Source organism: Schistocerca nitens, chromosome 7 (assembly GCF_023898315.1).
Source record: "Schistocerca nitens isolate TAMUIC-IGC-003100 chromosome 7, iqSchNite1.1, whole genome shotgun sequence".
Lineage (NCBI taxonomy): Eukaryota > Metazoa > Arthropoda > Insecta > Orthoptera > Acrididae > Schistocerca > Schistocerca nitens.
This window is the reverse complement of record NC_064620.1, coordinates 43,805,302-43,832,345: the sequence shown is the minus strand read 5'-3', so window position 1 is coordinate 43,832,345 and position 27,044 is coordinate 43,805,302. Positions and strand designations below refer to the sequence as shown.

General features: G+C 40.8%; 1 protein-coding gene across 1 annotated transcript in view; it reads right to left on the bottom strand.

The window, feature by feature from the left end:
* Window positions 1–27,044, bottom strand: part of LOC126195465 (dynein axonemal heavy chain 1-like) — a 963,710-nt gene that overhangs the window by 519,559 nt on the left and 417,107 nt on the right. The window contains exon 35 of the mRNA XM_049934091.1: window positions 11,432–11,800. Coding sequence (XP_049790048.1) covers window positions 11,432–11,800 — 369 coding nt within the window. The remainder of the gene's footprint in view (window positions 1–11,431; window positions 11,801–27,044) is intronic.

The following is a 27,044-nucleotide window of genomic DNA, read 5'->3' as shown; positions in this document are numbered from 1 at the left end:
TTGGTGGAGGAGAGTACAGGAGGCGGGGAGGGTGGGGGGTGGGAGGGGGCGGGGGAGGAAGAACTTTCCCTTATAGGCCTCTACAGATACTCCCTTATAGGCCTCTACAGATACTCCAGGACAGACTACAGGTTTTCCTATTCAGACTTGATACTGCACTACACTCAGTTATTAAGAAAGGCACATGGTTGATGTTGCATAGTGATTTCAATATATTCTTTCTGACTGATTCCGCAGAGGAAAGAATGTTTGTGTATTTACTTGAATCTTACAACCTGGTACAAACAGTGTACTTTTACAGCTAGAATTAAGGGAAACAGCGCCATGGCAGTAGACAATATCCTCACAGATTGTTGTCTAGTTGAAGGTCACAACGTGAGAATAATTAGTAAAGATCTGTCAGACAATAATGCAAAGACAGTAATACTACAAGGAATCAAAACAGTGTCATATCCTAAAGTAGTAAACAAAATATTTAGAGTGAGTCCACTTACAATACAGACATATAAATCCTATCTCAAAGGGCCAACTTGGCAAGAAGTCTACAATACTGATAACTTGAATGACACACATAAATTTCATCATACCTTCATCAGTTATTTAGTAGCTCTTATCCATCCATCACAAAATGGCAGTACTAATAAGATAATGATGTGGATAACTAATGGAACTAGAATATTATATAGGAGAAGATGGAATTGTATCAAAATGTGAAGGACAGTCAGAGCCAAGTAACAGAATTTCACTATAGATAATACTGCAAAGTGCTGAGGAATGTCATCAGACACACTGAAACAATATTTTACACTAAGAGAATAGAAAGCTCTCAGAATAAAATTAAAACTATACGGTCAATTGTGAAAGAAGTATCAGGGCAGAATGTGGGTGGCTCAACATATTATACCTCTCTGTGAGGCTAAAACTGTTAGTGATCATCAGAGATGAGTAAAATATTTAATAATCACTTATTGTCAATAGTTGGAAAGTTAAACCAGTTCTATAAGCCCAGGTAAATATATAGAACTCTTGAAAGATGTTGTTCCAAGACAACTACATCACATGCAGCTTCAGGAAACAGGCAATTATCAATCAATTACTACATCATCAGAGAGTATACATACTCCAGTATATCTGTTCAGGTCATTGTCATACATTACTAGTAAAAAATAAAACAGCTTATGGCATAAACTGGCTGGTTGACTGCCAAAATAAAACAGCCACTCAAAAACACACTAAAATGTCAACAATTTTCTTGATATTGTCTAGTCATTGTCTAGAACTGATATTTAAGGGTCTTAGTAGACCAAAGACTTCCTTCCTATCAGCATACAACACACATGAAGTTAGAACATGACACATGATGCAAAAGATTACAAACATATTTTTAAAAAATGTTGAAAAGGCAGCCAAAGAACTGGCAAATAATAGATTTATATTGGATAGTGAAAACAAATCAAAGGCATTATGATCAGTGATCAAAGCTGATTATCTCGTCTCTAGACAACTCACTGCATGCCACAGGAATCTTCTGTAACCTATCAAAGGCCTTTGATAGTGTGAATCACTCCTTGCTACTCTGTAAACTGGAAAAGTATGGAATTAGGGGCACAGTATTACAATGGTTTAAATCCCATCTAACCAACTGAAGACAAAGAGTGGTTATAACATCAGAGAGAGGAACTTATACTTCAAATTGGAAAACCATTTCATATAGAGTACCCCAAGGTTCTGCCTTAGGTCCCATTCTGTTTTTGTTTTACGTAAATGATCTGCCACTTAATATTGAGTGTCACTCAGTTTTATTTGGAGATGACACATCTTTAATCATTGTAAGTAACGTTACAGATCAAATTCCACAAACTGTATTAAATACTTTAGAAAACTTAGATAACTGGTTTGATTTAAATGGCTTAAAATTAAACATGGAAAAGACTCAGTTAATGCAATTTAAAACAAAACAAACAAAATTAAATGATATTCAGGTCAGTCACAGAAACCAGGATTTGCAGGAAGCTAGCTGTGTGAAATTCCTAGGAATGCAACTAGATAAAAATCTATCATGGGGATCACACATACAGTACCTTGAAAATAAATTAAATAGCCTAGCATTTGCAATGAGAATATTGTACAATGCTACCAGTATGGGCATAAGAAAAGTAGTATATTACAGCTACTTGAGTCAGTAATAAGGTATAGTATTGTATTTTTGGGTAACTCAAACCATATGTCAAATACTAAAACTTCAGAAAACCATCATTAGACATATGCACAATGTATGGTGAAGAAAATCATGTCGCCCACTCCTTAAAAATCTGAGTATACTAAATGTTCCCTCACTATACAAATATGAGCTGATTATCTTTGTACACAGTAACCCTGATTTATTTGTAGCAAATCATTTTCAACATGATTACAACACCAGAAATCAAAATAATTTTAAGCTGCCCACCCACCATTTAAAACTTTATGCTCAAACTCCACATTATGTGGGTATGAAAATTTATAACAAAGTGAAAGGAAGAGAAATGCTCAGCATGAATTTAGAAACACTGAAAAAATCTTTATATGAGAAACTAGTGCAGAAATGTTACTATTCCGCAGAAGAATTCATAAATGACAACTTGAAAAATTGAGCAGGAGAGAGCAAGTACTTTGGACTGTTGATCTTAAAAGTTTGTTACTTTTGAAGAAAAATTATTAACTGCTTAATTAAGTAATTATTCAGTACTGTATATTATATTACTGGTATTATAAGGAAAATTGTAAACCAGTTTTTGTGTTTTGATGAGTCTCCTGTACTTTAAAGTCAATGGCTTGAAGTTGTATGTTATGAGACAATAAACTTCTACTTCTACTACTACTTCTAATACTGTGAGAGCCAGACCACAAGCACCATATTCTGGTGGTCACCATGCTGCAAGGGATAAGCATGTGTCACTGGGTTGTATCCGATTTGGAGGCAAGTGAAGACAACATCGTCTGTCTTTTGAGTGTGAAAGGAAGTAAGTGCACCATGGTTGAATAACTGGTTTGACCAACCACAGCTTTTTATTGCCCACTTGCAGCCAGTGAATTTCCCACTTAGCCATCACTCTCTTTGTTACCCATAATGTGATAGTCTGGGGGAGTACACTGTGATGAACTGCAGTGTTTTCCTCACACTGCTTTCACTGTTCTGTCAGCTTCCACATTCCCTCGATTCCCAAGTACCAGCAGAAGGCCACATGTTTCTTCTGCGTTTGCAGAATAAGTATAGTGTCCTGAACCATCTGAACTACCCAATCTGATTTGTTGAATAGCCTGTAGAGCACTAAGAGAGTCTGTGCAGACGAGAAGCTTAGTTCTGTAATCTATCAACTGTGTACTATGTCTTTTATATGTGATCAGTTTCCTAACAACCTGAAATACTCACAAGTGAAAGCACTTCATAAAGAGGGTGAAAGATGTAATGTAGACACATTACTGATCAGTTTTGTTGCTACTACTGTTTCCAAAAGTTTTTGAGAAAGGAATGCTCAAGAGGATCAGGGCACATATCAGTACACAATTTCCTGCAAGACTCACAATTTGGTTTCAGGTAACTGGTATCCACAGAATATGCAATGTATTCTTTTGTGTGTAATGCACTATCAGGACTAAATGACATATTGGGGACAGTAGCTATTTTCTTTTATTTGATAAACCTTTTGAATGTGTAGACCAAGCAATACTTCTGCAACAGGTTGTTAACTGCAACAAAACACAAAGCATACTGTTTGTGACATGAAACTCTTGTAAAAGTGAAAGTCAAGTCAATCATTTTAAATTCTTAGGAATGAGGGTACAAGTATCACATTTAACATCTTGTGTAGGAGCTGAATGCTTCTGTCTTAACTGTAAGAATGATCTCCACTGTCCCTGAAATGCAAAGGCTTATTTATTTACCATACTTTCACTCTATTATCTTGTATGGTGTTATGGTTAGGGGAAATGCTGTGCACTCACCAAGTATATTCTTAACTTAGATTAGGGTGATCAGACAGATCTGTGGTGCCAGGCCATGAATGACATGCAAGCTGCTGTTCAAGTGTCTTGGAATTCCAAATGTGCCACACTTGTACATATATTCCCTCACAAGATTTGTTGTTGACAATACCGACTCATTCAGAAGAAACTGCAACATTCATTCAGTGAAAGCTGTATGGAAAAACAATATGCAGTTGGATAACACTTTCTTAAGCACAGTATGGAAAGTGTGAACTATTCATTAGGTTTCATCAGTTAAGTTTCCAGCAGTACTGAAAAAATTGAGTAATAAACCCTAAGTATTTAAATCCAACTTGAAATGTTCCTTGTGGCACACTATTCCTATTTAGCACAAGAGTTCCTTCCAGCAGCTGAAGACTTTTTAATGTGTTATTTATTCATATACTCTCTCACAACTTTTTAAAAACTATTTCAATTACAAAAATTCTTATAAGCATACCATAAACTATGTACTAACTCATTCCATGGCCAAGCAGCTGTCTTGAATAGTCCCACAGAACCTGACAGATAGACAATAAAAATAAACACATTAACTAATTTCTAGAGAGTAGTTTCTTCTGCACTTCAATAGATGGTGCATTGTTCAGCATCAAAGGTGCCAGTTGGTATTAATTCTTGGTAAATACTGACATTTGATAACTATGTTTCTCAAGGGAAGTGTCGCAGATGGGTATGTGACATGCAAGTTATTTATAAAAAGCATTTCAATTGAGAGATGGTAAGCAAGACTGAAACTAGTGATTGTGATGTGACCAAACAACTTGTAAGCTGTATTACCCAGAGAAATGGCTGCTATATGAAAAATGGTTGCTTGATAGTACCTTTGCGGAGGATGACTAAGGGATTAGTCCTGTAAGCAACTGTCATTTCCTCATTCCAAACAGTGCACTTGATTTTCAGATATGAACCAAAAAATTGGCACCCATGCATCTGCCATCATATCAACATCTGACAGAATTTGAGCAGAATTACTTTGTCTGTTCTCTATGACCTATAACTAAAGAACTTTCACGTAACAAATACCTTAAGAGATCCAGTATAAATATTCCTACAATGTGGTAGTCATGTCAAACTGTAATCAATTATTAAGTCACAAAATCTGAGTCCTTAACATCTAAGATTCTACCTTGAGTGCCAAAATCCTCCTGTTCGAATCAGTCTGTCAGAAATTCACTTATTTCTTATATGAAGAAACACTGTTTCTATGAGGACTGCATAATAATGTGAGGATATCCACAGACGCCTTATTGCTGGAGCTGTCCAAGGTCTCTCTAGGTAATAATAATGTAGATCTCCTAAGCATTTAAAATCAAAAGGGTATTAATTATAGCTTGCATAAAAATGTTTCTTATGCAGCCACTTTCAACTGAGTTTGGTTATCAGCAATGGAATGGTATCTCCTGAAGCCACACTGGAAGTGATTAAGATCCTGTTTGAAGTTGGTACTGCAGATGAGATAGCAGCCACTACAAGGTCTTCGCGAGACAGCCAACCACTGCAATAATATAATAATGAATGAAAATGTTCAACTCAGCGGTATCAAAATTACATCTTTCCAACATGAAATGATGTCTTTTTTCTGCCTCATTTGTTGAAAAAGAGTAGGATTTCCTCAGATTTCCCTCTAAGTTGCTACAATTGGTGAAATGCATTCTGTCGATGCCAGGCACAGTGTTTTGAAAGTATATGCCAATACTCCAAATGTCTGCACCTAGTGTTTCCTACATGAAAGTGTGTGTACGTTTCCTAAATTTTCTAAATTTGATCCAGAGTCAGCCTGTCTCAATCCTGAAGTGGCATGTTAATGTGCACGGCTATCCAGATGGGTCATAATCGATATATGATTTCAGTGACATTCCTTTATCTATTACCCAGTAGGACTTCAGGCACCTATATCTTATAATCACTCATCCCCCATATACAGATATAAAATTAGTATTATCACAATTCAAGTAACTGATGGTAGCTTATGATCCTGGACAAAAAATTGCATTTTGATGCATTTGGTACAAAAAAGAAGATATTATTGGCATTACACTAATGTCATAAATGGAATGAATTTCAGTGATCCTGTACTTCATATTGCAGACGATTAAAGGTCTAGATCAATATGTTCCATTGTTGCCCCTTAGGACACAGGCACTCCCGGGCACCCGTCTGCTCATTGGCGGGCAGGTGCAGGTGGTGTAGACTACACTCGAGGCAGCCATAATGCACACATTCAGTGCATGTGAGTCTCTAAGCCACCCCTGCCAGTGCATTACAGTCACATGTTACATTTTCAGAAACTGAAACAAATGTTTAATCAAATTGGTATTTTTCCAGTATATGATTGTCTAATACAAGTCTATGGACCAAAGCCCCAAATACATCTCTGAGACATCTCAAAGTGGCCGAGTGTCTGTGACAGCTTGCTGTGGACTTTGAATATCTTATAGATTAATGGATGGATTAATGTTGCTCACTATATAATTATTAGTCCTGTCATAATCCCACCAGTGCAACAACTAGAGCCTGAAGGAGTAACTTAATTCCAGTAGCAGAAATCTCCAGCACTGTGTGATATTGGTAAAATTTGGCTGAGTGAAAAAATTATGGTATGGAAAGTTAAAAGTATATATAAATGCATGCATGAATAATTTGTCAGCTTAAAAGACTTACAGATATTAAAATATGTCAAACAAAATTACGCTTAACTTAAAGAAAAGTTTTGTAGTCATAAGCTCCTGCTTGGTCCTTTACTTTAGCAAGTAAGACTTACCTGCTGAAGGACATCTGGAGGCGGCACATCTGAGATGTAAAGACATCTCACAAATTCAATGGTGACCTATCAGGTTTAATTGTCATTAGAGACTGTAAAGGTTCACCAACAGACAATTGTTTTGGCAGGTTTGACACTATGAGCAATGCTGACACCTCATCCATGTGTGGCAGTTGAGAGATGCACAGAACTGAATTTCCATATTCATTGTTCAAAAACAGGGAAAACATTTATGGTTAGACAACCTGACTTATAATCCCTCCACTGCAGTGTCACCATCCAAACCAAGCAACTGAGCTGCTTTATATACATCAGAGTTACTGTACAATCCACTTTTACCATTAAACTGAGAAACACTGTATCACATTATGTGAAGAATGCCTTCTAAGTTCATTTATTAAACCTTGGATTATTTGTCCTCTTATTCTGTCAAATACTCTGTTTTCAGCTTACTCTTCAGGTTGGAGGTTATGGTACACTATGTGATTTTCTTTGCATTAATTCAACTAAAGGTCATCCTTAACAAGCATATACTTAAGAGTTTGTGTTGTGGAATTAATTTTATTCGCTGTTTCACAGTTGGAAACATACCCTTTTTGCATTGCTGCAGTAATTGGACACAGATCACATGATTTATCTGATAAGAAATCCATCAATAGAAAATTTGTTCTCAGGGAAGCTTATTATAAAGCCTTGCCAATTTTCGACAATCTCTATTTCATAATTCATGCACTTCAGATTTTGCGATTAAGAAGTGCATGATACAACTAAAAACTTTGAATACTGCCAATTAATCATCCTTCTCACTAGAAATCCAACATATATGACAGCTTTTTAACTTTCAGGTAAGCTGTGTTGCATAAGGATGCCACGATGTTTTTAGGTTTTTCAGCTGTATGCGGTTTACTGAAAATTTTATTAAGTTCATCTAAGAAGCATTGAGAGCTATGAACAGAATTTATAACACTAAAAACTTGTTCATAAACAGGATTCATCCTACAGTGTACACTAATCAGGTGTGGGTATATGATTCTCCAAATTCTAGCTGCAGCACTTTCTTTTTTACCAGCAAACTTGCAGCTCTATCTCAATCAAATTCTATAGATATTTCCTTAAACATTTCCATGCCTATGCCATCTTTTCAGAAAGCTTGGATAAATTTTTCTTCAAGGGACTCTGTGCCAGCATTTTCCATTGATACTGTTTCACAAAAACAGTAGAATGTGTTATTTTTTTATTCGTGTATGTAAACTCAAGTGTTTTTCAGAAAAATTATCAGCTGACACGTCCACGAAAATGGGAAAAAGGTCAGCCAGTTTCAAAGAAATTATCTAATTTTAAAAGAAATTGTTCCACAATACAATTAGTCATTGTTGCTGAGATATTATCTGTATGAAGATGGGTTCCCATGTCTACAACATTTGTAATTGGTAGCTGTATAAGATCTTGATAGTCATGAAAACTACACTTTCTTTTTGTAGCCACAAACTGATTACAACACTGTAACAGTTGCATCTTACTTTTTCCTTCCTGTTTGTTAAAATAGCTCACAAGCATTTACTGTGCATGTAGAAACATGTATTTGCTTTCTGCATATTTTTTCCTGCAGTATACAATCTGAATAACACTTTTTTTATGTTTATATATGCCATTAAGGTTCTTTTTTGTATTCTTCCTTGCTATACTATCTTTTGACCAGATGAAGTTCTATTTGTTTTACACACTTGCTGAGCATGTTTAACACAAGCACAGCAAAACATCATCACTAATGGGTCTTCTTCATTAATAGTAGTAAACATTAAACATGGTTGATTTTTCATCCAGGATGTTGAAAAGTTATTTCCTACTGCACTGTCACTCTTTGATGATGTAGATTTATCTTTGTTGTTGCCTATAACTTTATCTAATTAAAGGACAAATACTCCACCTCTGAGACTGCTTCATCACTTCTAGGTATTTTAATCATATTTTCCCACACATTTTCACTCACCAAATCTTGTGATACCATCATATCTAATGATGGTATATTAGCATTAAAATTATCACATTTAAAGAACTGGATAATCAATCCAATTTTGGTACATTTCTTTGTGTCCGTTTTCAGTATTATCTCCTCTGTTTTCAATAGATAGACTGACAGCACCATTTACAATTTCTGTCACTGCTCACTATGGAGTTGCCAAGCACATAATCAAAACTGCCACTCTATACAAAACCACCACAGTGAATTCAATATTTCCAATCAATTGTTTCTGATATTAAAAATTTAACTGATCTTCATGAAGTACAATGCATTATTATTAGTAATCTAATGAAAAATTGTTCTTGAAATGGAATTATTTTGGTGGTGTAAGTGTTGCTGTTTATCTCATTATAATTAACCCCCCCCCCCCTTTCAGGAATTTTGCATGCTGGTCCCCAGTGGATATGCCAACAATGTACCTGGATGGTTTCCAGAACACAATAACCCAATTGGACTTTTCCCATCCTGTGCTTTAGTTCCATTAAAAATATATGGTCAGAAATGAAGTATACTTACAGGTTTATTACAAATGATTGAAGCGATTTCACAGCTCTACAATAACTTTATTATTTGACATATTTTCACAATGCTTTGCACACACATACAAAAACTCAAAAAGTTTTTTTAGGCATTCACAAATGTTCGATATGTGCCCCTTTAGTGATTCGGCAGACATCAAGCCGATAATCAAGTTCCTCCCACACTCGGCGCAGCATGTCCCCATCAATGAGTTCGAAAGCATCGTTGATGCAAGCTCGCAGTTCTGGCACGTTTCTTGGTAGAGAAGGTTTAAACACTAAATCTTTCACATAACCCCGCAGAAAGAAATCGCATGGGGTTAAGTCGGGAGAGCGTGGAGGCCATGACATGAATAGCTGATCATGATCTCCACCACGACCGATCCATCGGTTTTACAATCTCCTGTTTAATAAATGCCGAACATCATGATGGAAGTGCGGTGGAGCACAATCCTGTTGAAAGATGAAGTCGGCGCTGTCGGTCTCCAGTTGTGGCATGAGCCAATTTTCCAGCATGTCCAGATACACGTGTCCTGTAACATTTTTTTCGCAGAAGAAAAAGGGGCCGTAAACTTTAAACCGTGAGATTGCACAAAACATGTTAACTTTTGGTGAATTGCGAATTTCCTGCACGAATGCGTGAGGATTCTCTACCGCCCAGATTCGCACATTGTGTCTGTTCACTTCACCATTAAAAAAATATGTTGCTTCATCACTGAAAACAAGTTTCGCACTGAACGCATCCTCCTCCATGAGCTGTTGCAACCACGCCGAAAATTCAAAGCGTTTGACTTTGTCATCGGGTGTCAGGGCTTGTAGCAATTTTAAACGGTAAGGCTTCTGCTTTAGCCTTTTCCGTAAGATTTTCCAAACCGTCGGCTGTGGTACGTTTAGCTCCCTGCTTGCTTTATTCGTCGACTTCCGCGGGCTATGCGTGAAACTTGCCCGCACGCGTTCAACCGTTTCTTCGCTCACTGCAGGCCGACCCATTGATTTCCCCTTACAGAGGCATCCAGAAGCTTTAAATTGTGCAACCATCGCCGAATGGAGTAAGCAGTAGGTGGATCTTTGTTGAACTTCGTCCTGAAGTGTCGTTGCACTGTTATGACTGATGTGAGTGCATTTCAAGCACGACATACGCTTTCTCGGCTCCTGTCGCCATTTTGTCTCACTGCGCTCTCAAGCGCTCTGGTGGCAGAAACCTGAAGTGCGGCTTCAGCCGAACAAAACTTTATGAGTTTTTCTACGTATCTGTAGTGTGTCGTGACCATACGTCAATGAATGGAGCTACAGTGAATTTATGAAATCGCTTCAATCATTTGTAATAGCCCTGTACTTATAGTCACTGAAGTTTTAAATCTTTTGATGGAATATTAATTGGTGAAGAAATCATGTTCTCTATTCATTTCAGAGCAAGGTGAAATATTAATGAGAACTTTCACTGATTCATTCATTCATTCATCATGTTCCACAGATGCCATCACGAAGAAGTACTTTTTTGGATGTGGAATCGGTCAAGGTATATATTAACAAACTAGGAATTACATTGTTCTGATTCTTGTGAGATTCTATAAAGGGCATCTTTATGTTAGCAAGTGAAGGAGGTATTACTGTTCCAGTCACACACAAAATTTTAAGTATTCTCTACTTTTACAGGCAGCATTGTTGTATGATTAGCTCCTGGATAATTTGGTGTGGAGCTCAAATTTTGAGTCTTGTGACATAAAATTTACATGTTTCTACATAGTGGTGTACAAAATAACTACAGAGCGAGATGGTGCAGTGGTTAGCACACCGGATTCACATTCAGTAGGATGATGGTTCAGACCCGAGTCCAGCCATCCGGATTTAGGTTTTCTGCGATTTCCCTAAATCCCTTCAGGCAAATAATGGGAGGTTCCTTAGAAAGGGTACAGCTGACTTCCTTCCCCATCCTTCCCTATCTGATGGGACTGATGATCTCGCTATTTGGTCCCCTTCACCCAAATCAATCACCCAACTGACTAACTAACAAAATAAGTATAACACACACACACAGATTTACTACAAAATATTTCCATGTATTTCTGAAGCAATTACTACCACCATCATTTCAAGACCTACCTCCAAAATCCATCCACTGTCGCAATAGTTCAATAGGTGGTTGTGCCCCAAATGTTTCCAGGGCTGGCATATTAAGGTCATCGATAAAGAAAACAAGTCGCTTCAATAGTGGTGGCCCAAAAACACCTTTTCGCCTCCTGTCCAATTTTGAGTCTATCAGATCTTGTGTCTGGTTGGCTGATGTCCGTGCTGAGAAGGCCAGGAATTCACAAAGAAAGCGGCGATGCAAGCCTCTTGAAAGTGTTGATGCTACTGTCACTGACTTTCCTGTTCCTGTAGGTCCCACACATAGAACCTGGTGTTCACATGTTACCAGTATGGCTAACAATGCACTTGATCGAACATTGTCGATTGTAGGTACTTCAATGTCTGAAAATAAATATCCAATGTCAGAATTAAAAGGTAAAATATTATAAAGTTAATTTAATTTACTAAAACCTGGAAAAGACTTTGATGCTTCTTAACTCTGTTAATAATTGCACAAGCAAGATAAAATAATTGAATACTGCAATTCTGGAGGCCTGGTTTCTAAGTAGCCAATAAGAAAACATGTGATGGGCAGGAGGAGGTACACAGAAGAGAGCTAGCTAGTGCGGTAAAGAATTTAAAAAATTAGATTAATAGTTAATGCAGATGCAAGTTGGTACTGCAAATATTTGAAAGCAAGAGGAAACTACTGTAATTATAATTTCTAAGGACATGTAGCTCTGATGCAGGGATTAATGAGGGTGACATACTACTGGGTAAAATATTTCAGGGTGTATACGTGGACAAGGAAAAAAAAAATCCTGAATTTCCCGGTTAAAAATACACTTTCTCCCGAGTGAAAATACACTTTTTCCGTGTTCCTCGGCACTGTAAACCTCATCAGTCCTTGGATGTTTATGATTTTATATATCAACGTAGAATTTACTGGCACTTTAGAAAACGAAACTCAGGGGAGAAAAACATGTTTTGAAAGATCTTTGATGTGCAGCAACATGTACGCTGCCTATTTTCGTATTACGAAGATACGACGGTATAAATTTGAATTCCACCAAACACTGCATGTCACTTTCTGAAGCATTGAAATCGAGATTCCGATGCGCTTTTGTAAGCCAGTCACAGCTCATGTCACGTGATCTCGCCAGGTGATGACAGCGTAGGACATGTAATGCAGTCAGCCAATAGCAAGATCACTCTTAAATAGCGCGAAAACATAAATAAGAATAGTTAATGGTTTAAATTAATATACTTAGCATTCACTTATAATATTGGTCTCTAAGATTTATAAGCTGGAAGAAAAGCTAAGCTTCCACATAAAATGTTGATCTTTTTTGCGCGTGTTACACTTTAAGATACATCAAACAAATGTGCTAGGAAAATTTTTTAATAACGGTGTAAATGTCTGATCTTCTGGGCTCGAAATTCTTCTAGATGGTCGTCCTCAAAGAGTTGATTTTTAAATGAGAGTCAAACTCTCTGTGATTTAAGAAATTCATCGTACATTCTTGCACATAGTTATCTTGTGTGAAAGGAAATTTGCTTTGAATGTAACGCTTTTCAAACCACCATTCGCAATATTTTCCCACGACCTTTTAGAAATAGGTTCGTTTCAGCAGTTGCCAAAGAGTGCCAGATAACAAGTGTCACCGCACTTGCACAGCTACGATGACGCAGGAACCCCGTGTGTTCGTTTGTGTAAAACATTAAGAGATCTTACATTATGTCATAAAAGAAACAAGACATCAGAGGATATTTCAAGAGCATTGGAATTTCGTGAACCATACTAAAATGCACAATGCGGCTTAAAATGCACATTCGTATGCAAATTTTCTTGGAGTACCAGTACTGTATTATGTTTGGTTTTTTACTATGGCATAATGCCACATATGCATTTGAAATGCGGCAAACAGTTGAAACTAGCCAATAGTGTGAAATTAAACACTTCTGTGGCATTAGAGTGCCATAAATATCGATATTTGTTCAGTGTGTAAGTGTGCTATCTTTGAGGAGAGGGCTTTGGGCAGGATGTTGGACGCTAAAGGTGTTAGCCTCCGGACTTGTATCTGTGTAGAAGTCAAGTGCTAATAAATCTGTATCTGAGAGAATTCTAGTTGTTTACCTACAACTATACCTTATTCCCTCACTGGTGACCCCATTTTTTGTGTAATACGCGTCCGAGTTACCGCCCGAAGGTTATTTACGCACCTACCGTGTAGGGTTTCTTCACGATCACGAGGGCCTTTGTTCAGCTCCAGACAATGGCCTTTCAGCACTCACCGCCGCCCGGATTTCAGCAACATCTCTCCAGCACTCCTGCCGTCATAGTGGACATGCCGCAAGACTCTTCGGAATCCTTCAGCCATTTCTTCCAACCGCCAACGGTCGCGGACTCTGGCTTTGTTAGCCTAGACCTTCCAACATGTTCTCCACAGAGTGTTGTTCGGAACATTCCTACTCCTGTGTCGAACGCACAATTCAATACAGTTTGTGGCATCGAGCAAAGTTTTGCTACTTTGGAAAGTCCAGTAGTAAATTCAAACTCGAATCAGTTCCCGCCACGTGTGTATCCTTTCGCACCGGCTAGTCAACAGGTGCTCAATGCTCGCCAAACAGCAAATATCACACCGAGTGTGCATCCTAGTGGACGTGTGTGGGATCCTTGTGTTGCTTCTAATCAAATCAACAATTCTGTGCTGGACAGTAATTACTCGGACATCTACAACCAGCCCCACCACTCATGGTCGAGTGCATAGCGGACATTCACCGGCGTACTTAAGTACTTGTGGCTTCTCTCCGAGCTACCACGTCAATGAGAATGCACATCTTGACTACGATCGTCACACCGTTCGAGCGTCCATCGCTTCTCAGCCAGCCCCCCCCCCCCCTCGGCGTCAAGTGAATTTCGCAATTCCCGCCATTACGGGACGCCAATATTTCGGACTCGCTATCTTCTGCATGCTCTACTTCCGTCCGAAGTAATAGGTGCGCCTCCGCAGTGACTGCAGTGCCGAATCTGCCGAAACTACCAGACTTCAAACCCGCTCACCCGGAGTTCTGGTTTAACCTGGTTGAGCAAACATTCAATGTCTGTGCTTTGGACGACAACACACGCTTCGCCTGCCTCGTGAACCATCTTCACGACCGCGTCGATTTATTTTATGATCTGGTCAAAGCACCCCCCCCTCCCCCTCCCCCTCCCCCAGCACAGAAGTATGATGTGGCGAAACAGACGACACTGGAGCGCGTCTCGAAAACCAGGAGAGAAAATGTGTGACAACTTATCTACGAAGAGCGTCTCGGTGACAGGTCTCCGTCCCAGCTGTGGCGGTGCATCCGTCTTCTCGTCGATGAGCACGTTATGCCTGATGACACGCTCGCAGAAATCTGGACTGATAAGCTGCCTTTGCCTGTCCAGACTGCAATCTCTGTGTATGAAGATAGGCCAGTAAATGAACGTTTACGCGCCGCCGACAGAGCATACTCCGCCAGGCAAAGTGAGCTCCGTGCACTGCATTCTGAACATGACCGCACTAAGATGCTTTCTGACACCACGCCCTTGTCTGGTGCTGCTAATAACAAGTTTGTTAAACTAGCCACCCTGCCTGCACCTTCAACTCCCCGCAACGACAGTGCATCGGCCTCTGTGGAAGACTCTGGGTCACATACTCCGTCACCTAGCAACTACCCACAGGAGCACAGGCCCGCCCAACCTTACTGTTTCTTCCACGCAAGATTAGGGGAGCAAGCTCGCAAATGCCAGTCACCGTGTTCTTACCCAAACTCCAACCGCAGGTAGGCTATGGTGCCACCTCCTGCGATGTAAAGAACGGGCACCATCCAACGTTGCACTCCGTTTCGGACAACAGCAGTAAGTATGGTCGAGTCTATGTTCGCAATTTACAATCAGGTGTACGTTTTCTGGTAGACACTGGCGCAGACGTCTCTTTGCTGCCGGTTCGCCTAGCAACCAATAAGGTGCAACCACACAAAACAGTACTTCGTGCAGTGAACTTGTCTACCCTACAGTGTTCGGTTTCTACTTTGTATACAGTGAAACTTTCACCCGAGTGCAAGCTGGAGTGGACGTTTTTAGTGTCAACAATTGAAGAACCTATTCTCGGAATTGATTTCCTCAAGCACAATAAGTTGTCACTAGATTTTGTGCAAAATACTGTGTTTTACCCCCCCCCCCCTCCCCCCTTAACAAACATATTCCTTTCGCTCCGCTGAGTGACAGTTCGGCTAACACCAAACAGGTGTGCTGTGCTAAGAAGTATTTAACCCCACCCTTGGAGCTGCAATCTTGGACAAACAAGTGGCTAGTGGAGTGCGCCAAGTCTTCGAAGTTGCGCCACACAACAACGCCTCACGGCACTACAAGGAGACGACTCGTCCACTACAGACAAGGTCAATCCGTGCCAATCTGGTGTTCCCATGCCCACACACGTTAACGGCAATGTTGTGAACTCTGTAAACTGTGTCAGCACCCCCTCTTGTAATGACTGTGTATGCCAGAGTGCTCATGCTCCTTGCGTTCCGAATGGACAATTAACTTCCCAAGCTTGTGGCAATGAACTACGGCCATCTGCTGTTCGGCCACGCCCACTCGCACCTACAGCACTTGTAGTGGCACGGCCCTCTACCAAGAACCGGTGTACCAACCTCGCCCATGTTAACACGCGTGCGGCCTTTACGCAGCCTACGAGCAGTTGGCACACCAGTACTTCCGTGCCCTCAGCGCCACAGCTTTGCCCGTCCGCCACTGCCTGCTCCGCTTCACGGACATATGACTGTTGTGCCGCGTCATGTATTGCAGTAGTCACTAATAGCACACTGCCCCACCCCTTGGCTGTTTTGCCAACCGCCAGGCCGGTTTCACCATGTTCATGTCGACCTCGTAGGTCCTTTGCCCTCCTCCGAGGGTTTCCGTTACTTGTTTACAGCTATTGACAGGATGACTCGGTGGGCTGAGGCTGTGCCTATTCCAAACAGTACCTCTGAGACAGTAAGTCGAGCATTCTTAGATTCGTGGATCTCTAGATTTGGCTCACCTGTTTACCTCACCACTGACGGGGGGTGACAATCCGAGTCTTCAGTTTTCTCTGACCTATGAAAAATATGTGGTATTGTCAAAATTCATACTTCTGCATACCAACCCCAAAGCAATGGGCTTGTCGAGCGATGGCATCGCACCTTAAGGTCTTCCTTGCATTGCCATGACTCACTATGGACAGAGGCACTGCCCTTCGTGCTTCTTGGCCTTCGTGCGACTTTCAAGGAAGACCTCAAGGGTTCCGTAGCCGAGTTTGTGTATGGCCAACCTCTGGTTTTGCCTCGAGAATTAGTCACTCCGACCCCACTTCCACGGCCCTCTGAACTCCCTTCACTTCTCGAGCGGGTGCGCTTGCACTGCAGCAAAATTCAGCCGCCACCTCCGGCTGCTCATACACCTCCACGCCGCGCGTGTACGTACCACGCACGCTAGACTCTTGTGAGTACGTGTTTCTCAGAGACGACTCAATCAAAGCCCCGCTTCAGTCGCCCTACACAGGTCCTTACAAGGTCATCAAACACTCTCAGAATAACATGGATCTCCTCATAAAAGACTCTGTAACCACGGTCTCACTCAACCGAACGAAACCAGCTTTCATTGAGCCTCAGGTGAACCTCCCTGATTCTGCCCCTATTTCTCCCACTCCTGCTTCGAGCGGCCATCCATCTTCTCACACCATGCATTAGGGTATTGATTCTCCACAGCGTGCTTCTCTTCCAAGCACTGCTCCTTCTCTGCGTTCATCTAATTCTAGTGGCCAATCTTTTTGGGGTTTCACTCCTCACAGCCCTCGCAGTCGAACTGCCAACCACTCGGATTCTACCATTGTGTTAACATCTTCGTGTGACAGCTCTTTGTCATGCCATTCAATCCACACTGGCTCCTCGTTGCCTTCGGTCACGCTCCCTCGTCTGTCAGCTGATCGCCCAAGGTTGTCGCCTGCGCAGTCAAGTGCACCTGCCACCCCCTTCTTAGCAGATGCTTCCCCCTGCCATGGCTTTCCCACACCTCCCTGCCTCCCTACCATTGCTCGTACAGGTGCCACCCAAGAATACACAACACATGTACACCCCGATGACATACATATATTATCTGTTGTCGTAGATGGCGATACGGTGTGTGTGGTACTCGCATGTGACAATGTTGAGGGAGGAAGTGCAGATTCTCGTGTGGTGCGCCGCTTTAAATTGAGCAGAAGTGCTGCGTGTGGCAATTTACGTGCGTTTGTTAGGCCTTCTGGCAAGGTGATTCTCCGTCTGCCTGCTGATGAAGTGCTACACCTCCACTCCAGGACGGGATGTCGTCTTCAGCCACTGGCGTCGCTTGCTGAATTCGCCGTCGATGTACTGGGTTTCAACCCCCCGTCTCCCACCAATCGACCGCTTCCGCCTGATGCAGAAGAACTGTACGTTACCTTCCTAACTTCCAACAGGACAGGGACTTACTCCATACTGTGCGGTAGAGAGAGAGAGTGTGTGTGTGTGTGTCGGGAGGGGGGGGGGGGTATGTGGCGTAGAGCGCCATAAATATCGATATTTGTTTACCTACAACTATACCTTATTCCCTCACTTCATTTCAAATAAATTGACTGTCTCAGCAGAAAAGATTAATAAAAGCCAAGTCTCTTTAGCAAAACGGCAAAAATAACTTCATTGTTCTGCAAAGCGATCAATGCTTGACTGTCAGAAAGTTGGAAATAAAATCTGAAACTAATGACATATTTTATCCTTCCGTAACTATGCGAATGTATTTTAATTCATTTGATAGCTCCCGGCCACAAAAATCCGTTTTGTTATCATTTAACATGAGAGCAATAATCGAAGAGGAAACAACAAAATCACTGAATGTAAACACAGGTCACAGGGAGACGATCCACCTCCCCACAACTCAGACTGCTCTGTGCCTCAGCACCAGATTTACTATATTTCCGAACCGGGGCAATATTAAGAAGTTGCGCCCAGCCACACTTCTGTAACCAGAAGTGGGAGAAGGTACTACCGAAACGCTACTCAACTGCGCATGCGTAAGAGCCCGCCCACAACTGCTCAAACGAATCTAATTTAAACAGTTATCACGTCATGCTCATTGGAGGCAATTTGTTGTTACGAAGCACTGTATAGTCTTCCTAAAGCCTATGACACACTTTGCTGTTGGCAGACACTTATATGAGCACTGTTCTGTTGTTGTATATGGCACATTTCCTTTGCAACTTAAGTTTTATTTTCGTTTTGTTTTTCTCTCGTTCACGTTTTGTTGCTGCAGTATTATTCTGCAGTAGCGGGATACACTAATATCCTTTGTTAGAATATTGGTTCTTACCAGTCAAAAATCACAAAAATTTAACTGAAAACTAAAACAATGAAAAATTCCCGGAATTCTAAAAAATTCCCGGCTTTTTCCCAGTTTTCTCCCAGATGAAAAAATTCCCGGGTTTTTCCCGGATCTCCCGGGTCGTATACACCCTGTATTTCAGAGATAAAATCAGCCCACCTTTTGAATTGATGCAGACTTCTTAGGAGTGTACTTCCATGAGCACAGAATGTCAGACACCTTCATTTAAAGAGAGAAATGGATAGGTTGGTGTTATACGATATAATTGGAGTTAGTGAAATATGGCGGCAGCAATGAAATTACTTCTAATCCTGGAGAAAAGGGTAATCAACATAAATCATGTGGGGTTAATGCAGGAGTAGGTCTAGTAACAAATAAAAAAATCCTATTGTGAGTCAACTGCTATAAACAAAAATAGTGAATGTGATATCATAACCAAGACAGACACAGAGCCAGCACCAGCCATAATAGTAAAAGTCTATATGTTTACTATATTCACAGATGATGATGATGAGAGGTATGATGGGATAAAATAAATTACTCACAACATTAAGGGAAACCAAAATTTAATTAAGAGAGAGGCCTGGAACCGACAGCAGGAAAAAAAGAGAATGAAAATACTAGGAGAACGTGGGCTGAGGAAACAGATGAAAGTGAAAACTGCCAGGTAGACTTTTGCACAAATCATTACTACCCATTTATGTCATGAAAGACAGTTGTAGACATGGAAGAGATCTGGAGAACAAGAAAGTTTTGGGGACATTACATAATGTGATGGTAATGCCTTGAAAAACATGTTACAGTCAAAATAGCATATTATACTGAGAATTCCAAATATGCAAAAGCAGTGACAAAATGTCAAGAGCTGGAAAATAAATACTTATAACTTGGTCATGTCACCTAACCCATGACAGTACAACTGATAATGATCCTTCTTTAAAGAAAATACAGCATGTACTTAACAAACCATGAAAGGAAGCAAGAAGAGTAATCACGGGGTGGTTATTATTAAACTTCCACTATCTGAGAGGGTCTCCATGAAAAACAAGTGACTATAGGACAATGAAATTTTGTGGAAACATCTGTAAGGATATGCAAAAGAAAAATGATAAATAAACCACTGAAAGAAACACAGTTCAATCTCTGCACAAAAGGGTAACATTTTTTAATTGCATACCAAATTCATGCACTAGGTTACAAATATTGCTCAATGTGATGACCATCTGCATCAAAGACAGCCACAGACACTATTAGAGACCCATTTCACAGCCGTTCACTGCAGTTTTCAAATGATGAACCATGGAATGTTCAGCTGTCAAGATACAGCTTGTGTACTGCTTAAAGATCGCACATTGCATACAGCATTCTGAGGCATGGCAACAGTAATTTACTCGACAATTTGTGGTGCAATCGACAGCTGGCTTCTATTAGCAGCAATTCCAAAGTTGCCAGTTAATTCAAGATTCTGAATAATGTTCTTCAACCGTGCTACAGAAAGAGGACCTCTCCACATTCCTCTAATGCATTGAGACTTGTGAATAGCAGCAGCACTATTGCTGTTGTTTTAATAAAATTCAGTTTTACAAGTAAAGCCTTGTTCATCTTATCCAGACCTACATTTACAGTTTGCAACTGTAATGCACACTAATGCAAATGTTACAATTCTACATCACTGTACCAGTACCTAATGGTCAGTCATGACACTAACACTACTAAAAATGAAATCCTGCAGCACACAGTCTGAACATCAGTCCGATAAACTGTGGTACCTACACAGTAAATAGTTTTCCATCTACACTGGCTCAAGTAGCAAAAGTTTAATTACAACCACCCCATATATCTGCAGTGATAATGGCATAAAATAAATTTCTGGCACTAGAGCATGATTGTGATAAACAACCAACAGATACAAAACAAAATGTGGTAATAAAACTTCTGACAAAACTCCATATAAGAACATTCTGATGCTACGAGGTGCAAAGATGTTCCTACATTATACTGACATCATGGAAGAGGCCCCTCTACATCCACCTGCAAAAATTTGCACACAGAGGATGTTCATGAAAGTTGAACCTAGTACCATGTTCCGTAAACAGTAGAAAAAATTACCACAGAAGCAGATTAAATGAAAGAAAGGCAATCAAGTTGAAATTATAGCTGGTGGCAAAAATGTCTGGGAAAGGGATAGCAAAACAGCTCCTCAAAATTTTAAATACTTTATAACATGAACATTGCCATCACCTATGTGCCAGTGTCACATTAATAGCTACACTGGCATTGTTATTGAGAATTTGAATTTATTCTTGTTTTTGATGAAGAGAGGGCAGTAGTTGTACTAGAGCATTATAGCAGAGAGCAACATGAGATCTATTTAACTACAGAAGCATTAGGGTTCCAGATCAGCATGTGGAGTGAAAATAATAAACCTATTTAGAGTACTGAGTGTGTCAGGTTAGGTACCTAGTGTACTGAATGTGTCACATTAGGTACCTACAAATCAGATCTGCAGGAAGTGTCACTCTTCCACTTTCATCACAAAAAATTTGCAGCAGAAAGTCACTGTTTGCTTGAGGAATCACATGGAATGCATGATCTGTCAGAAACATTATCCAGAGATTGAATTTTGATGCTACAAAGACAATGATTTTGAGGTAAGTGACAAAATGCACCATGATTGGTGTGGTGTACCATGGGCTGCTGCAACTAGGTCAGACAGTGAATATTGATGGCTAAGAGACACAATTACTCAATGTCAATTGCAACCTTAAACAAAAACGTCTGCAATATGCTTGGAGACATGACAAAGTCATTCTGCTTCATGGCAATGTCAAACCACATGTTGCAAACTGAGTGAAAGAAATGCGGAAGGGACTTTATGGGATATCTTACCTCACCTGCCTTATTCACAAGACATTACCCCTTCTGATTACCATTTGTTTTTGTTCATGCAGCATGGACTTTCTCATATTTTAACCATCTCAAGAACTGGCTCTCTTAGCAGATCATCTAAAAGAACCTACACATTTTTATTTTAAAATACATTTGTTACCCGAAAGTGGGAAAAGTTTACAGCTCCCGATGGAATCTACTTCCAGTAGATTATATTATACAATTCTATTAAAATATGTGCCTTTTCTGTCCAAGAAATAATAATATTTAATTCAAGTAGCCAATAACAAACAAATAATAAAACACTAAAATTCAGAGCTAAAAAGAAATCTTGATAAATATAATTATGTTCACTCATCAGATACAGATGAAATTAAAAGTTGCTACTCACCATACGGCGGAGATGCTCAGTCATAGATAGACACAACACAAAGACTGCCAAACAAAACTTTCAGCCAAACAGTGCTTCATGAGAATTAGATAACACATACAATCACGCAAACGCAACTCACATACAAATGACCACAGTCTCTGGCTGATAATTCCAGACCAATCCCAAATTCCAGGATCCCATGTCACACATTTAAGCTCCTGACCTCCAGAACCCCATATCATATCATACATTGAAGCTTCTGACCTCCAGGAATTAGAGTAGCATGCACAATGCCACCTCCAAAAACTCTCCATCCCATTTCACTTCCAACTCCCACCTTGGACTACTGCTATTCACCACCTCTACAACAACCCCCAAACCTCCCCCATATTCCCTCATAGCTGACAAACGTCGCCCTGCATACCTACTACATTTATGCCTTCCTGAAAAATTCCCTCCTACCACCATACAGAATCCACAACCTAAACAGACCCGAAACACAGTCATGAACCTCTCCTCCAGAAGCCTTAGTCCCACAAAAGTATTAGTCCTTTCCAAAGGCATCACCTTTTTCCCCACTCCCAAATTCAATTATGCAGGACACATAGATCTCCTTTCTTTCTCCTGGTCCGTACAATGGAAACACGTTTTTGCCACTAGCCCTATCAGTCAGATTCAACCAAAGACCAATGTTGAACCCTGCCTGACTCAGTTCACTCCTCCATCCAACTGTGATACACCCCCACTGCCCTGAAATCATCCCTTTAACTTTCCACAATTTTTTTAACCTCAAATCATGCCCCACCATCATTCCCCAAATCCCTCAACATGTAAGCTAACCTTACATCTGCAGAAAGAACTGCAATCCATCACCTAAAAACTGATCTCGAACTTACAACCATATCTGCTGACAAAGGCACCACCACTATTGTTTTGAACCGCTAGGAGTACCTGGCAGAAGGACTTTTCCAGCTGTCAGATTCTTCCACCTACAAACCCTGTCACAGTGATACCATTCCAGAAATCCAGCAGGATCTGCAGACTCTCCTCAAATCCTTAGGCCCATCTCAGGAACTTCTCTGTAGAATCCATCGATCTCCTCACCCCTACAACTATCTCCAGTCCTACCTTCTGCATGCTTCCTAAAGTCCATAAACCCAACCACTCAGGACACCCCATTGTGGCTAGTTACTGTGCCCCACTGAGAGAATCTCTGTTCTTGCAAACCAATATCTTCAGCCTATTAACCACAACCTACCCTCGTATATAAAAGATACCAACCATTTCCACCACTGACTCTCCACAGTTACTGTACCTTTACCACATGATGCCCTGCTCATCACTACTGATGCCACCTTCTTTAACACTAACATCCCTTTTGCTCATGGCCTTGCTGCTATTGAACACTTCCTTTCCCAACGCCCGACAAATTCCAACCAAACCTACAACCTCCTTTCTACTTGCCACGACTAACTATATTCTTGCCCACAATTACTTCTCCTTTGAAGACATCACCAATCAACAAATCCGGCGTATGACTATGGGCATGCACCTTCTTTAACACTAACATCCCTTTTGCTCATGGCCTTGCTGCTATTGAACACTTCCTTTCCCAATGCCCGACAAATTCCAACCAAACCTACAACCTCCTTTCTACTTGCCACGACTAACTATATTCTTGCCCACAATTACTTCTCCTTTGAAGACATCACCAATCAACAAATCCGGCATATGACTATGGGCATCTGCATGGCACCATCCTATGCAACCCCATTTATGGGCCACTAGGAGAATCCTTTCTGTCCACCCAAAATCCCAAGCCCTTTACATCATTCAGATTCACTGATGGCATCATCTGGATTGAGAGTGAGAATACCATATGTACATTCATATCCAGAACCTCAACACATTTTCTTCATTTGCTTCCCCTGATCCTCCTCAACACAACACAACACAACAAGCCACCTTCTACGGGGGGGGGGGGGGGGGGGGGGGGAAGAGAAGAAGAAGAAGTAGTGGTCTGGTCTTGGAAGCCAGAAACTGTGGTCATCTGGTGTGAGTTGCATTTTCATGAGAGAGAGAGAGAGAGTGCTTGTTGTCTAATTCTATTGATTGACGACTCCATGGAGTGTTGTGTGCACAACGACCATATACATGAAAGGTGAGTGTTGGCCATAATATTGATGGTTTATTGATAGCAAAATCGATTTTCAATCACATAGTGATCATTTTCAGTGCTATGGTGTACAAATTAAACTCATAGGCACTGGTATCAAGTTGTTATCAGTAACCAAAGCTAAGAACTCCTTGTGATCGTTTCTTAGCTTTGGTTACTGATAATGGCTTGATACCAGTGCCTATGAGTTTAATTTGTACACCACAGCACTGAAGATGATCACTACGTGATTGAAAATCGATTTTGCTATCAATAAACCATCAATATTATGTTATTATTGCAGACACCACCATAAAGATGACAGTTTGACAATTTTTGTTCATGAACCTGTTGCAGTTAAAAAAAAATTTCAATTCCAGAATATAACTCCAAAGAACGTGCAGAAGAAATGGTGGTTGCTGTGCTCCACAGTAACGGACAAATATGTAAGTTATCTAAATATAAAATGATTGGGGTGTACTGCCCACCAAATGCTGATATAATATACTTTCTGGACATACTTAATAGTGTAGCTGGTCAGACTGGTCTTAATGACTTTAATAAAGACAGAAATTCAAATAGAATAATAATAAAATGGATTAAGCTGACGTATTCTTATAAATGTGGCCAGCTCAAGACACTAGAATAACTTATACAAACCCCACCAGAATAGATTACTCAACAATCAGGAACAATGTGAATTCCAATGCCAATTACAGTAGATTAGGTATTACCTACAAACAAATCCGTGGTACGGCTATGGGCACCTGCATGGCACCATCCTATGCTAACCTACTCATGGGCCATCTAGAGGAATCCTTCCTAAAAACCCAGAATACTAAACCCCTCACCTGGTTCAGATTCATTGATGACATCTTTGCTATCTGGATTGAAGGTGAGGACACCTTATTCACATTCCTCCAGAACCTCAACAACTTCTCCCTCATTTGCTTCACCTGTTCCTACTCAAACCAACAAGCCACCTTCCTAGATGTTGACCTCCACCTCTAAGATGGCTACATCAGTACCTCCGTCCATATCAAACCTACTAACTACCAGCAATACCTCCACTTCGACAGCTGTCACCCGTTTCATACCAAGAAGCCCCTTCTGTACAGCCTAGCCACCCGTGGTCGTCGCATCTGCAGTGATGAGCAGTCCCTCTCTAAATATATCGAGGGTCTCACTGAAGCCTTCAATGACTGTAATTATCCTCCCATCCTTGTACAAAAACAAATCTCTCGTACCTTATCTTTCCAGTCTCCCACCACCTCCCAAAGTCCGGCCACAGAGGACGATTCCCCTCGTAACTCAGTACCATCCCGGACTGGAGCAACTGAATTACATTCTCTGCCAGGGTTTCAATTATCTCTCACCATGCCCTGAAATGAGAAATGTCCTACCCACTATCCTTCCCACCCCTCCTACTTTGGTATTCAGCCGTCCACCGAACCTACACAACATACTCATCCATCCTTACACAACCCCTGCTCTCTATCCCTTACCTCATGGCTCATACCCCTGTAATAGACCTAGATGCAAGACCTGTCCCATACATCCTCCTACCACCACCTACTCCAGTCCAGTTACTAATATTACCTATCACATCAAAGACAGGGCTACCTTTGAAACCAGTCATGTGATCTACAAGCTAAGCTGCAACCACTGTGCTGCATTCTATGTAGGCATGACAACCAACAAGCTGTCTGTCTACATGAAAGGCCACCAACAAACTGTGGAAAAAACAAGTTGACCACCCTATCGCTGAACACGCTGCCAAACATGATACCCCTCATCTCAATGACTGCTTCACAGCCTGTGCCATATGGATCCTTCCCACCAACACCAGCTTTTCTGAATTGCGCAGCTGGGAACTTTCCCTGCAATACATCCTACGTTCCCATAACCCTCCTGGCCTCAACCTTCGTTAGTCATTGTCCTCGCCCATCCAGCCCCCTCCCTGTTCCCATTCCAGCACTACTCAGCTGTCATTTCACCGCCACACCCAGTCTTTTAATTTCTTTTATTTTTATTTCTCTCCTTTCCGCTACTTACTCCACCCCCCCCCCCTCCGAACCTTCTCTCCTACCCTCTGTTTAAACTGCAACACTTCACTGTCCGTCACTCCCACCATACTATCCCTCCCCCTCCCCCCCCCCCCCCCCCCCAAGCCTCATTCGCAGTGTAGTTTCAGTTCTCTGAGACTGCAGATGTGTGTGCAAGTTGCGTGCGTGTGTGTGTGTGTGTGTGTGTGTGTGTGTGTGTGTGTGTGTGTGTGTGTGTGTCTACTGCTGCCAAATACCTAAATGGCCGAAAGCTATGATTCTTTTTATTGTGCCTTCGCAGCTCAGCATCTCTGCTATATGGTGAGTGGCAACTTCCCTTCTCTGGTATTGTTACATTCCATCCTGGATTTTCCATTGTTTGATAGATTAGGTATTCATTATTCTGAGCACTTCTGTCTGATGGTAGAGAATTTCAAAATTCATCTATGCCAATAATACCAGAAACTGCTCAACAGAAAATCAGAAAATCTATAGCACTAATACCTTCAAAGATAACAGAAAAGAGGAAAAATAGGATATTGTTTACCACTAATGCCACACTTTCAGAGAAGGCAAGGCCGTTTTAAAATACTACAGAACTTCCACAGTGTCTGATCAGTCCCAGGTAGAGTATATGTGTTCTGAACCTTCTTAACCTCACAACTATTATGCAGATTTTGAAGACACAATACAATCAGCCAAAGAAAACCTTTAAAATATAAACTGCAGACCTTAGGATTCAGGTAAATGGCAAAGTCAGAGAGACAAATGACTATCAAGAT